This window comes from Phoxinus phoxinus, assembly GCF_949152265.1.
Source record: "Phoxinus phoxinus genome assembly, chromosome: 12".
NCBI lineage: Eukaryota > Metazoa > Chordata > Actinopteri > Cypriniformes > Leuciscidae > Phoxinus > Phoxinus phoxinus.
The window spans coordinates 26798516-26824323 of NC_136887.1; the positions used below are offsets into that span (position 1 = coordinate 26798516).

At 37.1% G+C, this 25808-nt stretch overlaps 4 protein-coding genes across 6 annotated transcripts; 2 read left to right on the plus strand and 2 right to left on the minus strand.

Annotated features, from left to right (window-relative positions):
- Positions 1-1109: 1109 nt before the first annotated feature.
- Positions 1110-2201, minus strand: ndufc1 (NADH:ubiquinone oxidoreductase subunit C1). Its single transcript, XM_079630430.1, has 4 exons — positions 2055-2201; positions 1608-1711; positions 1448-1520; positions 1110-1220 (listed from the first exon to the last, which is right to left on the minus strand). The coding sequence occupies exons 1-3, from the start codon at positions 2098-2100 to the stop codon at positions 1461-1463; spliced, it is 210 nt and encodes a 69-aa protein (XP_079486556.1). The 5' UTR covers positions 2101-2201; the 3' UTR covers positions 1110-1220; positions 1448-1460.
- Positions 2202-3154: 953 nt separating this feature from the next.
- On the plus strand, positions 3155-15081 carry naa15a (N-alpha-acetyltransferase 15, NatA auxiliary subunit a). Its single transcript, XM_079630431.1, has 21 exons — positions 3155-3445; positions 6370-6454; positions 6556-6660; positions 7182-7339; positions 7532-7666; positions 7798-7951; positions 9284-9403; positions 9486-9581; positions 9659-9765; positions 9852-9924; positions 10214-10383; positions 10526-10678; positions 11947-12075; positions 12223-12436; positions 12562-12755; positions 12838-12946; positions 13035-13133; positions 13209-13352; positions 13712-13809; positions 13903-14105; positions 14662-15081. The coding sequence occupies exons 1-21, from the start codon at positions 3392-3394 to the stop codon at positions 14744-14746; spliced, it is 2685 nt and encodes an 894-aa protein (XP_079486557.1). The 5' UTR covers positions 3155-3391; the 3' UTR covers positions 14747-15081.
- A 1-nt stretch (position 15082) lies between these two features.
- On the minus strand, positions 15083-21104 carry ugl (ureidoglycolate lyase). Of its 2 annotated transcripts, XM_079630433.1 has the most exons (15): positions 21016-21104; positions 20648-20776; positions 20155-20373; positions 19914-20004; positions 19746-19822; positions 19423-19533; positions 19279-19338; positions 19044-19200; positions 18764-18962; positions 18018-18096; positions 17823-17915; positions 17588-17660; positions 17432-17499; positions 17225-17355; positions 15083-15897 (listed from the first exon to the last, which is right to left on the minus strand). In XM_079630433.1, the coding sequence occupies exons 1-15, from the start codon at positions 21019-21021 to the stop codon at positions 15729-15731; spliced, it is 1662 nt and encodes a 553-aa protein (XP_079486559.1). In that variant the 5' UTR covers positions 21022-21104; the 3' UTR covers positions 15083-15728. The 2 variants fall into 2 exon arrangements, with proteins under 2 accessions (XP_079486559.1, XP_079486558.1); XM_079630432.1 differs by having other exon boundaries at positions 19279-19533; positions 21016-21074.
- Positions 20780-25748, plus strand: rab33ba (RAB33B, member RAS oncogene family a). Of its 2 annotated transcripts, none has more exons than XM_079630436.1 (3): positions 20780-21602; positions 21706-21942; positions 23047-25748. In XM_079630436.1, exons 1-3 carry the CDS (start codon positions 21591-21593, stop codon positions 23536-23538), a joined length of 741 nt encoding a protein of 246 aa, XP_079486562.1. In that variant the 5' UTR covers positions 20780-21590; the 3' UTR covers positions 23539-25748. The 2 variants fall into 2 exon arrangements, with proteins under 2 accessions (XP_079486562.1, XP_079486563.1); XM_079630437.1 differs by having other exon boundaries at positions 21443-21602; positions 21678-21942; positions 23047-25656.
- Positions 25749-25808: the final 60 nt, after the last annotated feature.

Consider the following 25808-nt stretch of genomic DNA (forward strand, 5'->3'; position numbering starts at 1 on the left):
CTTCAGAAGGCCTTTTATTAACCCCCCGGAGCCACGTGGGTGGAGCACTTTTATCATGGATGGATACACTTTTATGGACTTTAGTTATGGATAACAGAAACATTATAAACCTTGGAAGAGCCAGGACATTTTTTTTATATAACTCCGATTGTATTCATCTGAAAGAAGAATGTCATATACACCTATGGCTTGAGGGTGTGTAAATCATAGGGTAATTTTCATTTTTGGTTGAACTAAGTTAGTAGCAATGTGTTTTGTGTTTTTTTTTATCCCAATTCTTCTTATCTTCTAAGAATATTCACATGGAGATTGAAGTGACAACCTAAGAATCAATACATTGTCTAATGTTTTTTTCTTCTATCGGTTAGCGCCTTTAGAATGTTTACTATACTATTCTGTTTAATAGTATGTCTAAGTACACAATGTGCCTAGCTGTGTGATGAAAAGCTGTACTGAGTAATGAAACAAGACACTGTCCAAAGCTCTGTGGCCTATTAATTTGTATGCTATAATGAGATATTGACAAATAAAATGTACCATTACACCTAACTTGCTGTTTTGTGACTGTCCTCTTGCTTCTCCTGACCACATTAATTATTGACTCTATACGATCCTAAAAATTTAATTTTGGGATATCACTGGTTTGATGACACTGAATGTTGTCTTCAAAAGTCCCATGCTTTGTAAAAAACTGACAATGACATTTACCTAATTCGGACAATTAGGCCTGGGTTCACAGGCAGGGCTTAGATTAAGACAGGATTAGACCTTAGTTAGTTCAATTAGGACATTTAAATACATTTTATAAATGTGCCTTAGAAAAAAAAAACATTAATGGTGTGCATCCTGAGATCTTAATATTTCAAGATATGGCAGTGCAAGTAGCTTTCAGATAAAACAGCTCAAACATGCATTTAAGTCTGGGACTAGGCTTAAGCCTTGTCTGTGAAATCAGGGGACAATTTACAAGAATGATTCTGTAATTGTTTTGCTTATAAACCACATCACTACACTGAATTGAAGGGAACAAAGGGAAGCCATATATATTTAATATAATATTTATATCTCTACAACTCATGTTCGCTGGAGCCAGGAAAGAGTGACTAGAGGCAAGTTATATATACACAACTTTATTTAATATTATTGTACATCATTCAATAGCATAGGAACATCGAAACAGGAAAAACAGAAGATCCATGAAGCACAGAGCAATCAATGCCCTAAAAAGGGGGGAAAACAATGACTATTACTTCATTAGCTTGGCATCAGGTACAGATCAATTAACAGTTATGTTATTTAGTTATATATTATATAACGTTAAATAAAACTTCAACAGACATACATTTTTAAATAACTGCTTCAACAACTGGAGTTAAGTGCTTTGGTTTCACAAGGTTTCCAATCTCACTGTCACACTGAATAAGGAAATGGTAATGGTTTTACTTACATATCCTTATGAATTACTCTAACCCATTCCTTGTTTTGTACTCATGCACATCAGTGCTGTGTTGCTTGAACAGCTGGTGGGAAACAGAGAGTGCGTTTAGGAAATTTAAAAACAGGTGTAAGTTAGTGTGCAAGTATGAGAGATCATTAAATGGAGTTACCAGTGCCCACAAGACAGCTGTACTTCCAAATGCCAGTCCTACTCTCAGCATGTTTGGCTTGGATGGATCAGGTTTGGATGCTGTATAAGCATTTCTACTAACCACTGAAAAAGAGAGAATAGCGACCATCAAAACAATCTATACTTAATGCAGTCTGATTTTTCACCAACACCTGAAAATGGCCATATCATTAAGACATACTAGACTACATATATATGGACATTATAAATGTGCACATTTTGTTCTAAATAAAACTAACGTTATATAATATAAATACCTCATACATGTGTTGTAACTAAATCATTGGCTGCTGTGTTGCTAGTCTTGCTAGGCTAAGAAAGGTCATGCCATACTCCTTTGCTAAGATAAGGCGAGTGAACAAATTTACCAAGGAAATGTATTGGGACTATAATGTTCGCTAAATATAATTCGCATGGCCGTACTCACTCTTATTGACAGTTGAAGTCCGCAACAATAACCGGCCGAGAAGCATTTTGACGGTGTTTCTCTACCAGACAAAATTAGATCTTTGCTCGATTGTCTTTCCTTCCTGCAGCCAGGACTGAATGACCTAGTGGCACGTAGAGTAATCGATCACTCATTCACTTCCATACTGTGTTTTGTGCTTGGAACAAAGTATACAGCAGTATACAAAAATATACAAATGTATACACAAATGTACCAGAGTGAACATAACAACCATTCATTGGTTAAAAAAACTATATTAATGAAAAATACCTCTTTACCTCTCTGTAACTGACGTTTGTCTTTTTGCCATTTTTGTGTATGTGAAATTTCCCCAAAACTAAAAAAAAAAAATAATAATACTTCAATTACTTTGATATAAAATAAACCTAATATTAAACTTTTAAAAAATAATAATAATAATTGTTGATGTTTTCATTGGAATAATACATGCATATATCAAAATAATTTATATTGGATATATCCAATATATATATATAGTATTTGTTTGTTTTTTCTAATGAAAATTTCCATATGCACCCAAAAAATGTAATGGGTATACACAAAGAATAGGCAATAGATTATTTTCTGTTCAACAAAATCTCAGGAATAATCCATATCTAAACGAAATCTCCAAAACACTCTTAGCTGTAAATAAACCCTGTAAATAATTTAAGTGTAATCTTTTTTACTTTATTATTTAAACGGTATTTTTCACAACGACATTAGCACCGTTAACATTTCTAAATACATTTGTCAACAATAAGCTTTTGTGAGAAGCTGTTTCGCCTATTATATGTTATTAGTGTTTAAGAATAAAAATATGTCCTGACTCAGTCAGAAACATTGATTATAATAATTATAATAACGTCAAAAAGGAAAACTGCCATTTTCTTACAAATTTGTGTATTTATTTCATATAATTATATATCTTAATTTTATAATATATTAAATATATATATATATATATATATATATATATATATATATATATATATATATATATATATATATATATATATATATATATATATATATATATATATATATATATATATATATATATAAACGATTTCATCCCCGCCTCGGAAATGCTCCACACTCGACGCATGCGCAGTTCACCGTTTGACCCGGGGAGAAGCAGCGTCGCCATTTTGGTTCTGAAGGGGGGCCTGCTGTCACCACGTGAAGTCGAGGAGCCCCAGACAGCGAAGTTCGGGGGGCTTTTACGATACAGCAGACAATCCGGCCAGAGGAACGCAGATTCCGATTCATGATTAGAGCAAAGTCACGGTGATCAACACTCAAAAGCTAGAAGCATGCCTTCGGTAACTCTGCCGCCGAAGGAGAACGCTCTCTTTAAGAGAATATTGGTAAGTTGGGGGAAATATATCTGCAAACGAACGCTGGATCGTTAATAATAGAAAGCAAGCGTGTGCCAGTCGCCTTCCTATTTTAGCCAGGATCTCTCTCTGCTGACCTCATGAGAAACCTCCTAAGAGTCTTTTGCAAGCAAAGAGAGAGCATTGGCGTTGCTTTAATACTCGTAACATGACTATTAGCTCATGCACATTCACGCACTTTGAGAGCAGATGAACTTGCCTGACACCGAGCAGCTAACGTTAGCTACCTTAGCACGTTAAGCGCAAAGATCAGTGATTTAATAGCTGTGGCCGGAATAACCATTAAACCGGGATATAAAATCGCTTTATAACGCTGTACCAATCACATTGTGTGGTGTTTGAGTTTCGTGCTTAACATCGTGTCAAAACACGGAGTTGAATCGATTAGTCACCGTACAAGTTAACAGTAGTATGAAAGTTAATCCATTTTAAGCAATACCCACCGCCAAATAACAGTAGTGCATTAAAGCACAAAGACAATATTGCAATAGTTACGTTAGTGTGTACAGAATTGTTACGCAAGTTTAATTGGGAAAAAATACTTTAAATCCACTTTTATTATTGTGTATTGACACTTTTATTAGTAACGTTACCTGAACGCCACGCCTCAAAAACTGCTGTCAGATGCTATCTGGACCAACTAACTCATTAATCATGTGTGGTGGTTATATCAAGGAGTGGGACGTTATCATACTACATAGATTTTGGTTAACAGAATTCTGTGTAATGCTGGATGAGTCAATACATTTTTTGATATTAAGTGCCTGCAATATTGATAAATCCCGTTAAAGGTAGGGTAGACAATTTGTTTAATTTTTGTTATAATGGTTGAAACTCTCTTCACATCCTGGCATTTATTATTTGTGAATAATTATAAGAGTAAACTAGTATATAGATGGCCTCAAAGAAGCGGACACTCTTTGCCTAAAAACTATATAGGCTAACCTTAATTGTGATTTCATAGGTTTTTAATATAGTTCATACAGAAACCAAAAGCAAATGTTTTCTGGGAGACTATCTTGACAGGTTGGCTGTGTCTCAATCTATTAAGCTGTCTACCTACACGGTTAGGTCTAGTTAGACAATAGTCTAGTTAGGGTTTGGAGACAAAGTTGGTCATGAGACTACTCTGATAGAGTGGTCATATGTCCAATCCAAATTATGCACTTTTGTTCTTCTGAAATTCTTTGTGCTTTGTTTTGGATATTGTTTTAGGTCATAGTGACTCAACAGCTGCTTGTCCAGTTTTTGCTCTTAGTAATGTGTGTATAATGACCAGTCGTGAAACAGACCCAATTAGTTGTTTTTACTGATTATTAGACTACCCTGACTTTTCATGTTCCAGAATGCAAAGTTAGACATCTTAATACATCTGACGTTGGTTTATTTGAGGTTTCTTACATTTGTTTCTCTTCTGGCACATGGAGGGAGCTTGAATTGCTAGATGTCTTTATTGTGATTTACATTTTTTCAACTCACACACTACTTTTAGACATGATAATGTGAACAGCAGTGCTCTGTCCATTAAACATGCTTATGTTAGAAGGGCATTCCTTCACATTACTGTTATGTCGATATTTAGCTGACAGCTTTCATGGGATGTCAAAACGGTTGTGGTGACCAAAGTAGATTGGAATCTGTTTGTAATCAACGTCTCCCCATCATAGCCTTCTTTCTTCTGAGCCTGCCACTGCGTTTTAGTAGCATTGTCAGGGTTCCTAATATGCTGTTTGGAAAAGTATGGAATTTGATTTGAGTAATTTCCAGGTCTGGATAAGTATGGACAAATATTTGTTTTTCCAGACTATTGCCCCATTCAGTTTTCTAAAGTACAAAATTATGCATTTCTAAAAAAATTATCATACAAGCAGATAGAGGGGGGTTAAAAGTATACATTTCTCGATTTTAATGGATTCTCATTTTTATGAACCAATATCAATTCTTAAATCCCAATAATCAATCTTTTAGTCTATGCTGTTTTCACTTGATGAATAAGAAAAAAAACTTTGTAGTATGCCTCCCATCCAATACATCACAGTAAGCTTTGTGCATTGTTACTTTTGATGTGAAACAAAGCCTCAGCTTTCAAATTCTGTCTTTTTTATTACAAAATTGAATGAAATGGAATTGAATCGCAAACTTGTGAATCGAAATCGAATCGTGAAGTTTGTCAATATGCAGTCCTACATGTAGAGTATTTTCATGGTAAAAGTTTAGTGATTTCTGATCACCTAAATCAGACTGTACTTTTGCTGTTTGGTGAACATGCAACATCAGACCTAGAATATCAAATTGATCTGTCAGAAGTGAATATATGCAGGTTATGAACCAATGAAAATGATTGAAAATAAAAAATATTTATAGATGACTAATGTTTACCTAAAAATAATGCTGTATGAACCATTTGTGTTAAATATGGTCTGAAAAATTGTTTGGCGGTCTGGAAATTTGAGTGTGATAATCTTTTTAAATGGAAAATATGTAGGAACTCTGCTTTGTAATTGTGAAGTACTTTAATAAGAGTTACATCATCAAATATACAGCAGATCTGTAAGAGGGTCATTGTTACAGAAGGTGCAGCCGCCTTCTCAGATTCTTTTCTTGATTATCCAGCGCATGTCTTTGCAGGAGTTCATGAAATCTTTTAACCTTTGTGTTCTCTTGTGCCGTCACAGAGTGTCAAGGTGGTTCACATTTGTATCATTGACTCAGTGTGCATTGGTTATTATGCGTCTCGCACCTATTTTCTGTGAGGTTTTGGCTTGATGTTTCTGGTTTGAAGTGTTCAGAAGCTGTACATCTCTAACCACACACCTCTACTGTACTTTCAGTTTGCCTAATACACAGTGAAAGTGTTTTTAGTGAGCGTGCTTTTCCCGGTTTATGTCTTGCAGAGATGCTACGAACACAAGCAGTACAGAAATGGCCTCAAGTTTTGCAAACAGATCCTGTTCAACCCGAAGTTTGCCGAACACGGAGGTAAGAACCTTCTCGGACATTAATTACTTCATTTTCTCATCATTATGAATAATTAATTTGGTTGAGCACATGATCATCAATCCCCCCCCCCCATTCCTCAGAGACCCTCGCAATGAAGGGACTGACTCTGAACTGCTTGGGCCGAAAGGAGGAGGCGTATGATCTTGTGCGACGAGGTTTACGAAACGATCTGAAGAGTCATGTCTGTATCCTTAACACTTTTCCCATTGACAGTAGATTCATGAAAATCATTGTCAAAAAGTATTAGTAATTTTTGCGTACGTATGAACATTGTACGTAACTACTAGTAAATGAAACCCAGCTTGAGGTACTTTGTAAATCTTAATTTTTAGTTGCCTGGCAACTGTACGGCACTGATCATCTCACAACACAAGTTAATTAAATAAGAGTTCAGCGTGACAGTTTATTATTATTATTATCTTTTTTACATGTAAATATTTCTTGTTGTTTAATATAATTAAAATAATAGTAGTAATAACAATTATTCATTACTGTCATATTGATATAATCACAACATTTTGGGCTAAATTGTGCAGCCCTACATACAACCACTGCAAACCTGGAGCTTTTTTTCTTTCTTTTCTTTAAAAAAAAATAGCAATCACAATTTTTGCTATCAGAATTTGATTCCAACACCACCCCTTCCCACAAAAAAGAAATTCAGCAACAGGCGCAGTGCAGTTTCCTGTCCTTAACTCTTCTTCAGGTTGGCACGTGTACGGTTTGCTTCAGCGCTCGGATAAGAAGTATGACGAGGCCATCAAGTGTTACAGGAATGCTCTTAAATGGGACAAAGACAATCTGCAGATCCTCAGAGATCTCTCACTGCTGCAGATCCAAATGAGAGACCTCGAAGGTTACAGAGTAAGTTATTTTGAATGGAAGTGCTTGTATAACTATGTCAGGAAATTACTATGTTTCATGGAAATTTCCAAAGTCATCCTTTCACTTAAATTGTTATGGTGATATTATAATTCATTTTTGTATTTATATTAAATTTGAAATATGCACATTATAAGAGTTGTCATTGTCACTTCTCTATTTTCTCTCTCACAGGAGACCAGGTACCAGTTACTGCAGTTGCGTCCAGCTCAAAGAGCCTCCTGGATCGGATATGCCATTGCGTACCACCTTCTGGAAGATTATGAGATGGCGGCTAAGATAGTGGAAGAGTTCCGCAAAACACAACAGGTTTTTTTTTCATAACTTCCGGACAGTTATGTCATCTGCACTGTTTATTTTTGTGAAAAGCTTGGGTAAGGGCATACCACCAAGTGTTTGTTTTTGAATGCCACTGAGGATTGTGGATGATTGTTTTTCAGACGTCTCCAGAGAAAGTGGATTACGAGTACAGCGAGCTTTTGCTGTATCAGAATCAGCTGTTGAGGGAGGCCGGGCTTATCAAAGAAGCCCTTGATCACCTGACCAGCTATGAAAAACAGATCTGTGACAAACTGGCTGTAGAGGAGATACGAGGTGTGTTTTTATAAATGTGTCAGGGGGATGTTCAGTTCAATAATGTGTCAGTTATTGGCTGATATTAGAGGGTCTTGTATTTTTTTCAGCTGATTGGATGTTTAACTATGCATGCTTTCATTTTTTTACTTGTAGATTAACTGCTGCCATCTAATGCTCACTTAGTTAATATTTAAAGCAAACACACATTTAATAACACTGTTAAAAGTTTTAGCAAATCTCAAAATGTATATTCATATTTAAAGGTCCCATATTGTACACCTTTCTGAAGTTTTATTTTAGGTTTTGATGTCTTTAAGAATATATATTTGCGGTATAAGTACCAAAAAACACCTCAATATATATTTTACAGCTCCTTTCTCAGGAGCTCTGCCAAGAACAGGTTGATTTTGATCTGTCTACATAATATTCATGAGCATCTCTTCTGATTGCCCTGTTTTTTTCTGAGTGACCCACCATTGGTGGGGGTGGTGACTGAGTTAGTGAGTTCTGACATCACATTTATACGGAAGTCACAACGGCTTGTGAAAAGGAACAGTTACTTTATGCAGGCTGTGGATCGACTGGTTTCATAACTTGGTAGTTTCGTAGCCCCTAGACCTCTGTTATCATGAAAAAGGACAGGAAATTTTAGTTGTGAGTCAATATGGGACCTTTAAATACTGCACAATATAATGTTGTGATGCCTAAATTCACTTACACATTTTTTTTTGTTATTTAACTATTGTTCAAAAGAGGTCAATAAGATTTTTTTCATGTGTTTGAAATAAGTCTCTTACGCTCATCAAAGATGCATTTATTTGATCAAAATACAGCAAATTTATGTAATATTATTATATAAAAAATATTATTACAATATAAAATAACTTTATATTATATAAAATAATTCTATTTGAATACATTTTAAAATATTCTTTATTCCTGTGATGCAAAGCTGAATTTTCAGCATTACTCCAGTCTACAGTGTCACATGATCCTTCAGAAATCATTCTAATATGCTGATTTGATGTTCAAGAAACATTTCTTATTATCGATGTTGAAAACAGAATCTTTGTTGAATCTTATGATCAAAGAACAGCATTTATTTTAGATATAAATCTTTTGTAACATAAGTATCTGTATTAAGTAACATTAATTTCTTTAAAAAACTTTTGAGTGGTACTGTATTTTTTATTTATTTAGACAAAACAACACCATTTAATATGAATCTGTACATTACAGCTGTTAGCTAGAACTTTAATAAGGGTGCATCCTTTTGTGTGTTGTCTGGGAACTCGTTTTTCATGGGCTGTTGCAGTTTCTCTAAAGCAAAGTGTGTTGGTATGTGTGTAGGAGAGCTGCTTCTGAAGTTAGACCGGGCTGGTGAAGCTACGGAGGTTTACCGCCGAATGCTGGAGAGAAACCCTGAGAACTGGAGCTACTATCAAGGGCTGGAAAAAGCACTCAAACCAAGTAAACACACATTATCCTGAAAGCAGCAAATCTTGGCTGATTTTCATTTCTATTAGCCCTTATTATGTCATGCTGCTTTCAGAGAGTGTCGAGGAGAAGCAGAAAATCTATGAAGATGCCTGGGTTAAGTATCCTAAAGGCCTGGTGCCAAGAAGACTGCCTCTCAGCTTCCTCACAGGTCAGTCTTGTCAAATCAATAAGGCTGTTATGCTCTCATAATGTGTCTGTGTATATGACCGCATTTGTTTCTCGCAGGTGAGAAGTTTAGAGAGTGTTTGGATCGCTACCTGAGGATGAACTTTAGCAAAGGATGCCCACCTGTCTTTACCACACTAAAATCACTCTACCACCACAAAGACAAGGTGAGATGACAATATGATATGACCTAGAGATGTGTAGAAATTTCTGCACTTCAACAAATTAGAAAATTTCTTTCTGTCTTTTGCAGGTAGCGATTATTGAGGAGTTAGTTGTGGGCTATGAAAAAAGTTTAAGAACCTGTAAAATGTTCAACCAAAATGGTGAGTACTTGTAAACCGATTTTAATGAAGGATGGCAGTTGAAGTAATAGTATTATAGGAATAGTATTTCAGCCTTTAGTTAAACACGATTATTTTTTTCTTATGCATGCTATTTTTATTTCTTATGCAAATGTGATTATTTTATGATTTTTTACATTCCTTTTCTATATAAAGCCCTTTGAATTACCATTGTGAATGAAATGTGTTATATAAATAAACTTGCCTTGCCTTGTAATGGTGTGGATGGTGCCAAATTTCTCACTGTGGACATGTGTTGCTGAATTTGTAGATGACGGGAAAATGGAGCCACCCACCACTCTACTGTGGGTTCAGTTTTTCCTGGCCCAGCATTTCAACCATATCAGCAAACAGACGCTTGCCCTCGAATACATCAACACAGCCATTGAAAGCACCCCAACCCTCATAGAGCTCTTCCTCATCAAGGCGAAGATATACAAGGTAAAACACACTTAGGTCGAAGGAAACAAACTTAGGTACTTTGCATCAGGAGTTAACGAAATGACACACCTTTACGTTTGAGAAGTGTTTCAAAATATTCTCAAGGGACTTATTTTCCATCTCGCTCTTGTTCTCTTGAAAGCATGCGGGTAACATCCGTGAAGCTGCCCGCTGGATGGACGAGGCCCAGGCTCTGGACACTGCTGACCGCTTCATCAACTCCAAGTGTGCCAAGTATTTGCTCAAGGCTGGCCTTATTAAGGAGGCTGAAGAGATGTGTTCCAAGTTCACACGGGTTAGTGTGGTTAAGCTCAAATGACACCAATTATTGCATAATACACTACCAGGGCTTGACATTAACAACTGCCAACCCGCGGGTGGATTTCAGCAGCGGTGTATAAAGCAGTCATTCCTACTAGCCACTTGGTTGGTTTTTATATATAATAAATATATACGTTTTTAAATTGTAGTCTTACTCGTTCTCGCATAATTTGATCTCTCACCCAAAGTGCACACACATAAAGCCACCTCTCAGTACTAAATTGAGTTGTTTTTGCTGCTTATTGTGCTTGAACAGTCAAATACACACGAAATAATGTCAAAATGACGGTCTCTGCGAGTATTCACGTAAACAGTCAGTTATGTTTTAAGTGAACTTACAGTTGAGAAAGGAAACGCATGTGTAACAGAATGATAGATCTGTGCATCAGGTTTTAAAGTGACAGCAACCTAATATACCTACTGCGAAATTATGAGCAAGCAATAGGGGAAACCCTGTTTTACACCTTTTTTGCTGATGAGCAAAAAAGTTGGTGCCAAGCCCTTTACACTACAATTCAAAAATTTGGGGTCTAGGATTTTGTTCAAGAAATTAATACTTTTATTCACAAAGCTGATCTGAAGTGAAGACATTTAGAATGTTACAAAAGTTTATTTCAAATAATGCTGTTCTTCTCATTAATCAAAGAATCTTCATAAATATCTATCACAATTTCCACAAATTCAACTTTGCCTTAACAGAAATAATTTTAATTTTAAAATGCATTAAAACAGATAACCGTTATTTTAAATTGTAATAATATTTCCCGTATTACAGTTTTTACTGTATATTTGATTGGTTAAATGCAGCCTTTGTGAGCATAAAAGACTTCTCAAAAACATGAAATCTTTATGTCCCCAAACTTTGAATCCAAGTATGTTCCTTTAGCTGATATTTAACGTCCCTTTAAAAGACAAGTTCATTCAGTTGGAGATGATCTTGGCAGCTGTTTTTTGGCTTGTAGTGTATCGGAATAGAGAGAGGCCAATTACATTGAAATACTACATTTCAGTAATGTTTAAGGAGTACATTTTTTTTTTTTTACAAAAAAACGTTTCAGTTTTGTCAAGTTAATGCCCACTTTCCTGTAAAATCTGTCTGGTAATGCTTTAACTGGTAATTCACTTATCACTTGTAACTAACTAACCTTTTTAATTTCTCACATTTATTTTTCCAGGAATGATCTGTCTTCGTGCCAAAAACATATAAATCTGAGTGTATCTGATCTTTGTTGTTTCCTGCAGGAAGGAACCTCTGCGGTAGAGAATCTGAATGAGATGCAGTGCATGTGGTTCCAGACAGAATGTGCTCTGGCCTACAAGTCCTTGAACAAATACGGAGAGGCGCTGAAGAAGTGCCATGAAATTGAAAGGGTAAGTCCTACAGCATTAGACACTGTCAGATGTTCAACTTATAATCTGTAGTTTAATACCTCAATGCTAAATCCGTTGGTTTGACACAAAGCTAGTTCAAGATGAATGGTCTGAAATATCCTGACACTTTCATCTTGCTGTTCACAGCATTTTGTGGAGATAACAGATGACCAGTTTGACTTCCATACATACTGTATGCGGAAGATGACGCTGCGCTCCTATGTGGATTTGCTCAAACTAGAGGATGTGTTGCGTATGCACCCTTTCTACTTCAAGGCAGCACGTACGGCCATCGAGATCTACCTCAGCCTTCACGATAACCCGCTCTCTGATGACAACAAGGAGTCGCAAGCCGACAACGGTACCTTCGTGCACACTAAACGAACTCAACACATTCAAACCTCCAGAGGCCCATCCTTGCTTTTTGGAGAAAGTTGACAAAAATATGAGATGGTTTTGTTTTCTGAATAATTGTTTATTCTGTAGCCAACCTGACAGACAAGGAGCTGAAGAAATTGCGCAACAAACAGAGACGTGCCCAAAAGAAAGCCCAGTTAGAAGAGGAAAAGAAGAATGCTGAAAAAGAGAAACAGTTAAAGAACCAAAAGAAGAAAAAGGAAGAGGACGAGGAGGAGATTGGAGGACCTAAAGAGGAGCTCATACCAGACAAACTTGCAAAGGTGTGTATGTTGACACAGCCACTTGCTCTTTAGAGGATAAAGTATTTGATTTGTCATCACATTGTCATGTTTTTGTCTGTAGATTGACAGTCCTCTAGAAGAAGCGATTAAGTTCCTGACTCCTCTGAAGAACTTGGTAAAGAATAAAATAGATACGCACCTGCTGGCCTTTGAGATCTACCTCAGGAAAGGTGACCATATTGATGACCTCAACATAATGATTCTTAACGTTTCCGGTTCTGTGATTTTAAAGCTCATAATGTGTGTTTGTGTTTGTAGAGAAGTATCTTTTGATGCTGCAGTCGGTGAAGAGGGCTTACTCATTGGACCCCGATCACCCCTGGCTCCACCAGTGTTTGGTGCGATTCTTCAAAGGAGGTGCATAAAGGCGGACATACTTTCCCCACATAGAACAAAAGCATTACAAGTCCACTAAGATTTGTTTGTTTTCAGTGTCGGACAGTAAGGACATGCCTGAGGCAGTGCAGACGGTTCTGAAGCAGGAGATCACAAAACTGTTTGGCGAGAGTGACCCCAAGACTTTCAACAAGAACTTCTTGAGCAAACATGCAAACTCAATACCACACAGAGTTGCAGGTACCCACTTGTGATGTTACTGAACTTTTAGAAACCAATATTTTGGAAACTTCAATTTTTTTACATAAAGTACAATTGTAAGTATATTGTAATCTTTTGAAAGAAATTAATAATTGAATTCAGCAAGAATGGAGTAAAATGATCAAAAGTGACAGTGAAGACATTTATAATGTTACAAAAGATTTCTATTTTAAATAAATGCTGCTCTTTTGAACTTTCTATTCATCAAAGAATCTTGTAAAAAAAAAGTTAGAGGTTCCAAAAAAATATAAAGCAGCAGTTTTCAACATATATAATAATAAGAAATGTTTCTTGAGCAGCAAATCAGTATATTAGAATGATGCCTGTTTTGTTTGCAGCTGCTAAGATGATGGTCTTTCTGGACCCGTCCTCTGAGAGCATGGCTGCTGAGCTGGCTACTTCTTTAAACGAGCCCCTAACAGGCAGTACCATTCAGGTACCAAAACTATAAATAGAACAGTGTACATTTTGTGATATTTCACAAGAAAAGAATGATGCTACATCTCTCATTTGTATGTGTGACTATTAGACGTGCACCGAGGCGCTCCAGGCTTTGAGGGACGGCAGTCTGGGCTCGCAGCAGGAGAAATTTATCGAATCATACCGTGTGGCTTGCCACGGTGTCTATCCCTACGCTGTAGCCTTCATGCCCCCCGGTTACCAGGACAACTCTGCGGTGACCACCAACGGAGACCTGTCCCCCTGCGACCACGAGGACATGCCCAATGAGATGTGAGCATTTCAGGAAGTGAGCAGGGTGGCCGTTTTATGGCCGTCAGCATTTTGAGACCAGACGCCCCACAGAGGTTGAGACTCCACTGCACTAACGAGACCAGTTACCTTCTGCCTTCGCATCTACTCACAGGAGCGAGCGAGCAAGCAATAGGGGAAAACCCCGTTTTACTCCTTTTTTTTTCTTTCTTTCTATCTTGTTTTTTTCTTTTTTTTTATATGGCCAATGGCGTCTCTTATGCTAGAACAGAATAAACGGTATTACAGAGAAAGATTGATCAAGACGGTCACAGTGAACTCATTGGGCCTAATTCCTGTTTATCAGACACATGCATCTTGCTTCTCATGTTTTTAAGAGTAATTTATATAAAATAATATTAATGAGAACCGAATAATATCAGGAGCAGCAATACTCTTGGTCCTGGTTTGTCTTGCGTGGTCGTGTGCCAAACCTGTGGGGTGGACCTTAAGATGCAGATGACGGCACCTGGGGAGGGGGGTGGGGGAGTGTGTGGTATTGAATTAATTTGGCATTGTGTTGCTGGGCACAACGCAGTTCCAGGATCAGCCACCAGGTGGAGCCAGCAGTCGAAGACTTCCATGTCAATCGGGAGGTGACTCGGCCAATTCAGCCGATTTAAAAGTCACCTGGAGTGCCGAGGAGAGGCAGACGTGCATCTCTTTATTTTTTCCTTTTTTCATCCTCTTCTGCCTTTCGGTTATTCAGTGAACGTCTTAGAGGCGGCAGTGGCTTCTGTTGGACCTTTTACTTTGACTGTGTTTCTTTTGGGTTTGTTTGGCTTATTTTATTTTTCTCCCACTCATTGTTTGGGTTCTCCTTATGCTGGTTTCAACCTTTCTGTTTATGATTTTTTTTTCTCCCCCTCCATCAAACATACCACTGTCTGAATTCTGAGAAAATGTCCCGTCATTTGACATTCACACAGTTACAAATAAAACAAAATAACAACAGTGATGCACTTCTCTTTTTGTTTTTAATTTCCACATTTGGTTGTACACTAAGATGTAACCATTTAATTTCTTAGAAAATACAGACCACAAGAATTTGCAGAGGCTGCTAAAGTTACATTTGTGCTTGAGTACTTTTACTGGTTGTTTGGAAATAAGATGCCTTTTAAAATATATTAAACTGAATTATAGCCTCAACTCATGTTCTATAGCTATGGTTCTCAACCAAGGCTCTCCATGTTCCACAACAATATTTGAAGGCCAGTTCTTTGTAATTTATTTATTAAATTATTCTTTTTGATCCAGTAAAATATTTTAGAACTTTGCCTTGGTCCAGGTCTAGATGTTACACTTTTGAAATTAGGATTCCTCATATATTCCTCATATAGTTGTTGAGGAGGGGAATTACGATTAGACATATCTTGATTTTTGGTTGCTTTGGCCTATCATTTTAAGTCAATTGGTCGAGTACTAGTACTACTGTGCTATCGTTATATGGAAGTATTTTGACCCATCTTCATAATTATTTGTCTAAAAATCTAGGTATGAAGACTAGTTTCACAAATGTTACGAAAACATATTCATGCATTCATGGATGTATTATTTTGCTTGTGATGTAGAAGTAATTTTAGACTTGTGTAATCCCACACTTGTTTAGAGTCTGGCTTTGGGCACCGCATCTGTCGGTCCGTTCTCATGTTGGCTCTGAGAGCTGAGGAAAGTGTGGTCCAGGTTAAGGTATGTAGTGATGAACTCTGGGAAATTATTCTTCTGCACTATCTCTAGAAACATGGACACAGCAGTCATCAACCTCTCTCTGTCTCTAAAGAGGGTGGAAAGAGAAAAGGTCAGTATTTCTCAATGTGAGCTCTTGGGCAATCATAGGTGGCATAGCTCTCTGTATGTAACAGATTTACAATGGTAATTTAGACAAAATTATTTTTTTAATACTGCATTTTTCTGAGATATTGTTGAGACCCCTGGGGGACATTAAATAAAAATCATTAAAGCAGTATTCATTCATCTACCAAATATATATATATATGACTGAACTCTGATTGGATGAGTAATGTTGAACATAGGCAATATATACACAACAATGTGAAACTACAGTTAGTCCAGTGTTATTTTAATATTTATATACTACTATATATTTTTTTAATTAGCTTTTATATTTTATCATTTTAGTTCATAAGCTGTAGTAATTTTATTATGTGCTTGTGCCTTTTTAGGTTTCTAAAATATATCTATTTAGCTTTCTTTTTATTTCAGTTATAGTTTACATCAACTTATTTCAGTTACTTGCCATGGTCACATTTCTATTTTTTGTCATATAGGCCTACTATTTATATTTTATTTTAGCTTTATTTCAATTACTGAAAACAATTTTAATAAACTATTATATAAAAAAGAAACCCCTTTTTCAGGACACTATAAATCCAAGTAAGCTTTATTGGAACATCTTCAGACAATCTTTAGTTTTTCATGCTTGTTCAGTGAACCATAAACAATTATTGCACATGAACCTGTGGAACACTTAAGACAATTAACAGTTTACCGGCATCAGTGAACATGCCATTTAGTCCTGCTGCTTCTGCTGAGGCCTGCACACCGTTTTTGGTTCCCATAAGAACCTTTCAGTGAACGGATCTTAAAATAATCATTTATTTTAATAGTGTGAAGAACATTTTAATAATATAAAGACCCCTTTTCCACTACAAGGAACCTTTTGTGCAGTGGAAAGATTCCATGGATGTTAAAGATCCATTGTGGAACCATTGATGCCAATAAAGAACCTTTATTTTTAAGAGTGCAGATGTAAACAGAGAACAATAAACTGCAATGTCCGTAATGTAAGATCTGATCTGATCCTCCTTTGTTCAGGCTTCACCGAGTTAGACTAATAAACTATATAACTTTGAGGAGGTTTATTTAATTAGTACTTTGTTTTATTAGTATATATTGAATTTTCATTTTGTAATATAATTTTTTTTATACATGTTATAATTGATAAATTAAATAGTAATTGTTTCATATCGTCCACAAGAACACCCTGTAATGGTAAAATCACTGCAACGCATGGTCTCTTGCTTTAATCCCACTTAATTTTGTGTACATTCCAACAAATGTATTTCACCAGCATTCTCTACCTGTTTGTTTGGCAATTTATGGCTGCCTTTAGATCTCCCATCAGATCGTCGGCCAAGCTGCTGACTAGAGCTTGTGTCACCACCATCCCATCATCCTCCAGTCTCACCTGGTGCCGGATCCACTGCCAAACCTGATAAATGCAGCCTCTTAGAATAAGAGATGGCGTTGTATTGTACCGTGTGAGCTGGGCAGTGTTGTGAACTGACCTGAGATCTAGATATCTCTGCAGTTGCTGAATCCTCAACCTTCCCCAGATAGAAGAAATGACCTCTGCCTGGTGTTAAAAGTCAATATTCATAAAACCTCAAATTTTTTGAGCACAAAGCATAAAAGTGTTGTTTAAGAAAAAAACTGTCCTGTACCTGAAAGCCAGGCTTCAATGAAGAGGACTCCTACAGCGATGTTGTACCTCAGTCCATGCAATGTTACTCCTCCCTATATAGAGATAAAGCACTTGAAAATTAAATATAATGGCGACTCCATTTAAACTATAATACAAATTTGCAAAACCTCACCACACTAAAGACCTTGAAAGGAACTTTGACCACAAATGTATTAATAAGTTGACATGATTTGTAGTGATGGAATTGAACTAACTGCAGGCATAATAAGCAAGTCCTCAGGGGTCACACTGATGTCTTCACGCAGCTGCATGAGTTGGTTCTGACCGTGAGAGTGAAGCTGGAACAGCTGTGTGAGAGAAACAGTTTTATATATGCTAGTGATGTGATGGGAAAGTCAATGAATAGACCTATGAACAACCTGTTATAGTACGTGCCGTGGGACACTTACTTTTTGCATGGGCTTAATCAGGTCCATGTCGTAAACCATGAACCCATCAACTCCTGCTTTGATCTCCAGTAACTTAAGTCTGAAGCAACACGAGAAAGATCATTTGTATGAAGAACAAATACAGAAGTACAATTGGATGAGCTGTGTTTTTTGTTCAGCACAAATACATTATATGTAGCCTAGGCTTTACCATAACTTGTGTTCAATTTTAAAATTAATATGACTGATCGGGCAATTCAAATATGGATTACAGAACTGTAATGACATAAGTAGAGTCTGATAAACTTGACTAGAGAGTACACCTGTGCAAAACAGGCCCTTACAATGTTATGGTGTTGTGGATGGTTTGAAGGGCTGTATAGGATTGCTATGCGGTTGCCAAGGTTGGTGGTTTCCAAGTCTAAAGTCTAAAGTCTCTATTATACGCTGGTCCTTAGATATGGTTTGTGCTCCTCCTTCAATGTGAATAGGCCTAGGCATATGTTTTATCGTCTGCAAGGGAACAATAGTCAGCCTGATGGCTTTGATCATCTCCAAAAAAGGTGCGTGATTTAAGGTATAATTTGTGCATGATTGATGCTGCCTTATTATAGCATAATGAAAATATATGATATCCAAATAACTCAAAAAGTTAAGGCCATTTCATGTTTTATGCCGTATTTGGATTTATGTGCCACTGCATTTTTATTGTGATTATGGATTGGATTCAAATCATCATAACCATAGAGCTGTTATTTGCATCTTGCCTGGTGACAGTAGCGAGTACAGTCTTGTAGAAGTCACTCTCTTTGTCTCTAGGCAACAGCAAAGCTGCCATGCCACCTGTTGCTAGGGCACCCCTGCGGTGACACGTCTGCACTAGAAGGTCCATGTAGCTGTGCAGAAAACGCTTCTCCATATCTACATACTTACTGCGGTCAGGGAGGAGGAAATCAGCCCGATGACCTAGAAAGCAAACCATCGTCATTAACAAGAGATGTGATTGGGTTTAAAGCCGTCAAACTTGCAGAAAGCATATGAGCTGACCGAATTTGTTGACAAATGAAGCGGAGTAATCCCAGATGCCACAGTTGAGACCAGCAGAGTGTTCCTTGAGCTCATACAAAATCTCTTCCATCTCGAACGATGCCAGGACACACTCGATCAGCACGGTAGCCTTTATACAGCCCGCTGGCAGGCCAAGCTACAAAATAATTCAATCGGAATATGAACTGCATGGTAGTTAAAACTGCAATGGATCATATGCAATCTCGATCTGCACCTTCTTCTCAGTCCAGAAAAAAATCTGACTCCACAATCTGGCTTCCATGTAGCTCTCAACCTGTACAACAAAACAGGAAGATTTTCTTGGATATGTTTGATATACATTAAAGTTATGTATGAAGAAACATGATCTGACACTGACCTTGGACAAGTAGAAAAAAGGGCCACTCTGGTTTTGAAGAAGTAGTTTTGCATTATGAAACATCAGCAGACCAAAATCGAACAATGGACCAGGAACCTCTCGACCATTCACCTACAGCGAAACAGATGTTCATAGTCTTCTCGCTACCAAGAAGGATATTTTATTATTCAGGGTTAGCTCATTTACAGCTAAAGAGATTTCTCAGTTATCTTTCATTTTGTTCACTGTGATTTTGCCAAGTAAGACATGTTTCTGGATCAACATATTTTGTATGTATATATATTTAATCTGTGCCATTATACCAGCTCACTACAGATCCATACCATCATGTTGTGCTCCACCATGTTCCACGCTCGAGGACGGAGCATCAGGACTGGAGCCTGAGAAATGGGTGGTACATCTATTTATAAGAAATGTGACAAATTGTTAACACATGCTTTCCAGATCACAATTTTAATAAAAAAAGTAGCAAGAGATGACATAAGACTCACCCTGAAATTGGTTGTGCACAGCCAGGTAAACATTATAAATGCCCTTTATTTGATTGCGATATGTTGGACAGTTGCCATCATCAAAATCAACCTACAACAGAGCAGAACAATAGTATAATTACAACCAGGAATCCATTATTTATCTGTTCTTTATTCAGTGCATTGATTGTAGTATACGTTTGCCACTATAGTTTTCTGTACTGTATGTCACCACCATCATATTGGCACAACTAAGTCCTACCTGTAACCCTTGGGCAGTAGATTGTAGTCCCATTATAAGACGTTGTGTATCACAGGGTGAAAGGTCACCAATGTCCACATGTCTGCAGTGTAATCTGTCTGGAACTGGGTTAACTCTCCAGCTGGGATCATTTCGGATGTGAGCTGTGTCCTGCAGAAAGTCTGGTAACTCTCCAGTAAGATCCAATTGAACTTTCCGGAGAACTCTCAAGTTCAAAACCTTGCAAAAGAGTGAGAATATCTCTTAATGAAAACGTGTCCAAAAAATAAATACATAAACAAACATTGTTATGAGTAAATATGTAATTTGAGTTTCCTCTATTTTAAATGGATTACTGTGCAGGTTAGTTCCAAAAACACAACAAATCAACATTCTCATTTTGATATATATAGCCTATATATATATATTGTTATTGACTATTATATTTTGATCTTAAAACAGAGTAACAAACTGTAAAAACTATTAGAAATTATATATAAGTTAAAGTGGGTACCTTGTCAACCTCTGGTTGGAAGGTAGAAATGAGTTCAGACAGAAATTGCAGAGCATCAAAGTTAAATAGAGTATGAAACTCTCTCTCCAGTCCTGAGGGAGGCGTTTCCAGCTCAACACCTTGATGTACCTATTTATCAGCAAATTAAATCTGCATGATCTCCAGACAATGATGCCTAAGAACAGTTTCATATAGGCTACTAGTGTTGCACCGTTGAGTGACATTGTGACACACTTTATAGGCTATAAATTCAAACAAATAGTTGAACATAATGAAAACATTTTAGTGAATAAACTTTTAACATTTCATTGAGTGTTTTATTAGGCTACCGGTTTAAAACAGTAGCCTAACAAATTGTAAGAACTTACCAACATTTTCAGCAGTCGTCCAGTAGCCTAAATCTAGAGTTGGACTTTGGTAACTGTCAGTGTTTACTTGAAGCCACACTATGTACAGTGAGGTTTCACTCGTGAACGGCTTTTAAGCGAATGAATCAGTGAACGAACATAATTTAATCTTTTTAGTCCATTATCCATCAATGTTAAAATAACAAATATTAATCAAATCATCTCTGGAAAGAAAGTGAAATCATCTACCACGTTATTTATACAAAAAATAATTGATTTAATTTAATTACTTGTATATTTATTTAGTTTGTGAGTGTGTTTTTTATGTGCTCTGTAGGTTCTGTTTACAGATGTATGTTACATTTTTGTTATGTGTTTTTTCTTTCTTTGTGTGTATTTTTTGGAAGTAGCCTACCAAACAAACTCTCTCAGTATTCTGTAACTTCTCGCGAGATTACAGTTATGTGTCAACGTCGTACGTGGCTAAAGACCCAAACAGACAGAGGACTCCGCCAGGAATGCATCAGCAAAATGTACAGTGTACCGGTCAACACGTCAAATACACTCACCAACGTTTGAATCTCTGAGTTTTGCACATGAAGCTTGAGGTGAGGGGCTGAAGGTTAAGCGAAACCTACGTTTGAATCTGACCCGTTAACGTTAGTACATTTTCACTGTGTCAGTCTGTAAGGGGCACTTGTTTCTCTATAGGAAGACAGCATGGCAGATATCGAGTCCTCATTTGAATTTAGCTCATCTTTGACCAGCTCTTCGCTGCCTCCCCCACGGACTCGAATCTTTAAGATAATCGTGATCGGTGATTCTGGAGTTGGCAAGACTTGCCTCACCTATAGATTCTGTGCGGGCAAGTTTCCAGACAGGACTGAGGCCACTATCGGGGTGGATTTTCGGGAGAAGATTATTGAAATAGATGGCGAGAAAATCAAGGTGAGGATGCTTGTAATTTTATTTATTAATTGTGTTAATTTACTCCAGTTTGCGTACCCAGTAAAACCTGACACAATGAGATAATAGTCAGATTATTATTATTATTATTATATTTTTTTATGTAACAGAACAGTTTGCACATGTGTTTTATGTTTTGTATCATATTCGATACACTTGGGGAGAAAAATATACCTCAATTTTATTCAGAGGCCCAAATTTAGCTCAAATATGCAATCTGGAGCAGTTATTTATGCCCAAAAGTAAGATGAAATTCTGATAGAATTTAATGTAATGAGATTTTTGTAACAATATAGCAGAATACGAAATTAAAATGCATATAAAATATCAGTTATCACTATGGCCTTGTTTCACAAACAGGGTTTAGATTAAGCCAGGATTAGGCCGGAGTTCAATTAGGATATTTAATTAGCTTTTATAGATGTGCCTTAGAAAAAAACATTACTGGTGTGCATCTTGAGATGAAACAATGGCATTGACATACTTTAAGATACGTCAGTGCAAGTTGCTTTTAGTTAAAACAAAACTAAAGTTGCTTCAATCCACTAAGTGTTCATCAAAAGTTATTCTTATGTTTACTTCATACAACGTATATTATTATATTACCGTATATAAAAACTAAAGATTTCAAAGCAAAAATACATGTACCACAAACTATCAATCAGACCACAGAACGCATGTAGTAGATTGTGTTGAATCATGTTTGATTATGTTGAAAATTTAGAGGCCTTAGAAATTCAGGCATCAAATATGATACAGTTTGAAAGACAATAACAAGACAGTGAAATCAAATGCAGTGTTAGGCTCATTAGTGTGTCAATGCATTGGTGTAACCGCTTGTTCTTCCCCTATGACGTTCCCAGCTGTCATAGTAGCCTCAGTATAGAGCTCTGTTGCACACTTAATGATATTTTCGAAAACCTCTCATGCACAAGACCCACACTTCACCATTCACATAATACCTGCCAGTGTTGTTAAATTAGGCATGAACACACCCTGCATTCTCCTGCAACGTTTAAAGAACAGATATGTGTGCTATGATGACATAAGTTGACTGCTAATTGCTCTCCCTTTTCCCCTCTCCAGGTCCAGTTGTGGGACACCGCAGGCCAGGAGCGCTTCCGTAAGAGTATGGTGCAGCACTACTACCGCAACGTCCACGCTGTGGTGTTTGTCTACGACGTCACTAATGCCGTTAGTTTCCGTAGCCTTCCGTCATGGATTGAGGAGTGCCGTCAGCATGCCCTGGGGCAGGAGGTGCCCAGAATCCTGGTCGGCAACAAATGCGACCTGCGCCACGCAGCACAAGTAAGCACTGACGTAGCACAGCAGTTTGCCGATGCACACTCAATGCCTCTGTTCGAGACCTCTGCCAAAAACCCCTACGGAAACGACGATGGCAGTCGGAATGACAGTGACCACGTAGAGGCCATTTTTATGACTGTGGCGCACAAGCTGAAATCTCAGAAGCCGCTGATATTAAGCCAGCCACCTTGCGGATTAGGAGATACTGTCACTCTCAGGAGGCAGGATGAGGAGGAGAGGGGAAGTTGGGGCTGTGGTTGTTGGAGGAGCTAACGAAGTGCACGTTTAAAGGAGGAGGCACCCCTTTACAGAACGGAGATGATAGAAGGTGAAGCACTTTTTAGAGAAGCAGATTTAGAGGTGCTTTTGTGTTCTCTGTGAAGCGGAACTCCAGGATTGAGGACACAGGAACATTTATTCTCAAGATTTCTTAGTGTGTCTGACGTGCAGAATATGGCCATTATTTAAAGGGGAAACGACTTTAGGAAAACGTTTCTCCAACACTCATTAGAAGCTTTGACAAGTTGCATGTAGGCCAACCTACCTTACATATACAAGCTTCATATGCCACTGCCAAACACTTTCACTAGAATTACCTACTAGTTTTGTCGGTTATGCAGTTCCGCAGTGGAATTGAAGGGTGAAATTGTCATACACAAGATGTTACCTTTTTAATCATATCTTTGAAACTATTTTCTTGCCAAAATTAGATAAACTGTTCTGTTAAATCACTTCAGCCTCCCAGTTGAAACGCAAATCTGGTTTAGTCTGTGTGTTTGTTCTCTCATCCTCTCCCACCCACACACAGGCAGGCGCTTCCTGTGAAAGTTGGGAGGAAAAGACAAACCGACAAACGCTCACTAAATGCAGGTTATTTATTATTAGAGAAGCGAGGGATGAATTTAAAAGTAAAATAAAGCTGATATCCTTGCCTTTCTGAAAAAGTCTTAAAGCCAGTCCTTGTTTCACTGCCAGTATTTTATTTATTGCCAATTTATTTTCTTTTAGCAGTCACTTATCTGAATAAAACAACTGTAAGGAGTTATGCATGTTATCCAGTCCTTCTTGTGAATCGGCTCAAAATTTAGTTTAAAAAGACTTTTTGGTAAAAAGGGACAATAATTCACTGAGGATATTTACGTCAGTGTCTAAGGTCATGTTTGGTATGTAGTACTGCTTTATTAGGCAAAATGAAAATGATCTGTACGGTATAATCACAGATTATTATGATTACCTCATATTATTCATGGCTCTGTGCATGCATTGATCTGAACAAAAGGTCTGATATCAATCTATATTTGAATGTATAATCTTAGTAGTAAAAACATACAGACTCGCTAATGGCTAAATTATCTCTTTCCCTTTGGCCATTTTATTTCCCACACTAATATGCAGCACAGAGTTTAGTCCATTACGAAATATCCATTCATGTCTTTAATGTAACAGCACAGCAGGTCCTGTGAAGTGCGTGAAAGAATCTCAGGCATGACATTTTTTTTTTTTTTATGGGGAATTGCCAAAAAGTGATTTTGCATATGATTTTCAAATATGTATGTGAAGTGGGTTGGTTAAGGGCCAGGTTAGCTGATGCGTTCCATTGTTTGATTGGGGTACACGATACAGTAGGGGAGCATATGATTGGCTGAGGAACTGTGCATGGTATGGCCCTTAAATATTGAATGCATAGTAAAGACGTGTCTATTTGTGCTTTCTGTTTTGACCCTGGGTCTTTACAAAATGATTATCTCATCATTTATCTGCCAGAAACATCATGAGCATTCATACTTTTTGTCACGCTGAATTGATCTCTAGATAAACGCTCTTGTTCTGGGTTCTATTGTTTGTCTATTTATGTATTTCTGTTTGCATTAACACATTAATAACAGATAACAATGTACAATTTAAGCAGATCTCAAAAGTCCACAGAATGTTCCAGATTGAAAATTACAAATGCAGCAAATATATGGAAGATTGTTGAATGTTTCAAGTGACACACTTTATTATTGCATGTAGGTTACTTATGGTTTATTATTCTTTCAGTGGAAGTTATGCATCTTGCAAACAGTGTATGAGCCCAATACATGCTATCAGGGGTCAACAGTTGATAAAACAAAAATGCTAGAACTCAAGCATGCACAACATATCTTTACTAATATTTTTTCTGATACAATTCCAATCTTCAATGTTGGGTAGTGAGTTGAGTGAAAGTTAAGGAAATCAACAATATAAACCATCAATCTACTGTAATCAAAGGAGTGCAAAAGAAATCATGCGTCTGCGTGTTACGGTTTTGATTTTAACAGTTAATGTTTTACTAAGAAATAAAGTACCACATCTTTGAACTTCAGAAGAATGTTGTGCCTTATTTATCCAATTAAAGAGTGCATATGGGAAATCAATTCTCGTCAGACTATGAAATTCTTTATAAAGTAATGAACTGAAACGCATCTTAAAAAACGATACAGTTTAGTGTTTGACATGGGTGCCAACATCAAGTGCATAATCCAAATTAAATTTCTGGAACTGATTACTTTTATTAGTCT

Excerpts from the sequence above, each read along its gene's own strand:
- naa15a (XM_079630431.1), top strand. The coding sequence starts at position 3,392 with ATGCCTTCGGTAACTCTGCCGCCGAAGGAGAACGCTCTCTTTAAGAGA. Across the intron at positions 3,446-6,369 it reads CTCTCTTTAAGAGAATATTG|AGATGCTACGAACACAAGCA; the intron begins GTAAGTTGGGGG and ends TATGTCTTGCAG. Across the intron at positions 9,766-9,851 it reads TCTACCACCACAAAGACAAG|GTAGCGATTATTGAGGAGTT; the intron begins GTGAGATGACAA and ends TGTCTTTTGCAG.
- rab33ba (XM_079630436.1), top strand. Across the intron at positions 21,943-23,046 it reads TAGATGGCGAGAAAATCAAG|GTCCAGTTGTGGGACACCGC; the intron begins GTGAGGATGCTT and ends TCCCCTCTCCAG.
- ndufc1 (XM_079630430.1), bottom strand. The coding sequence starts at position 2,100 with ATGCTTCTCGGCCGGTTATTGTTGCGGACTTCAACTGTCAATAAGA. Across the intron at positions 1,712-2,054 it reads GACTTCAACTGTCAATAAGA|TGGTTAGTAGAAATGCTTAT; the intron begins GTGAGTACGGCC and ends TCTCTTTTTCAG. Across the intron at positions 1,521-1,607 it reads CAGCTGTCTTGTGGGCACTG|CTGTTCAAGCAACACAGCAC; the intron begins GTAACTCCATTT and ends GTTTCCCACCAG.
- ugl (XM_079630432.1), bottom strand. Across the intron at positions 19,201-19,278 it reads TTTTCTGGACTGAGAAGAAG|CTTGGCCTGCCAGCGGGCTG; the intron begins GTGCAGATCGAG and ends ATTATTTTGTAG. Across the intron at positions 17,916-18,017 it reads TGATTAAGCCCATGCAAAAA|CTGTTCCAGCTTCACTCTCA; the intron begins GTAAGTGTCCCA and ends TCTCTCACACAG.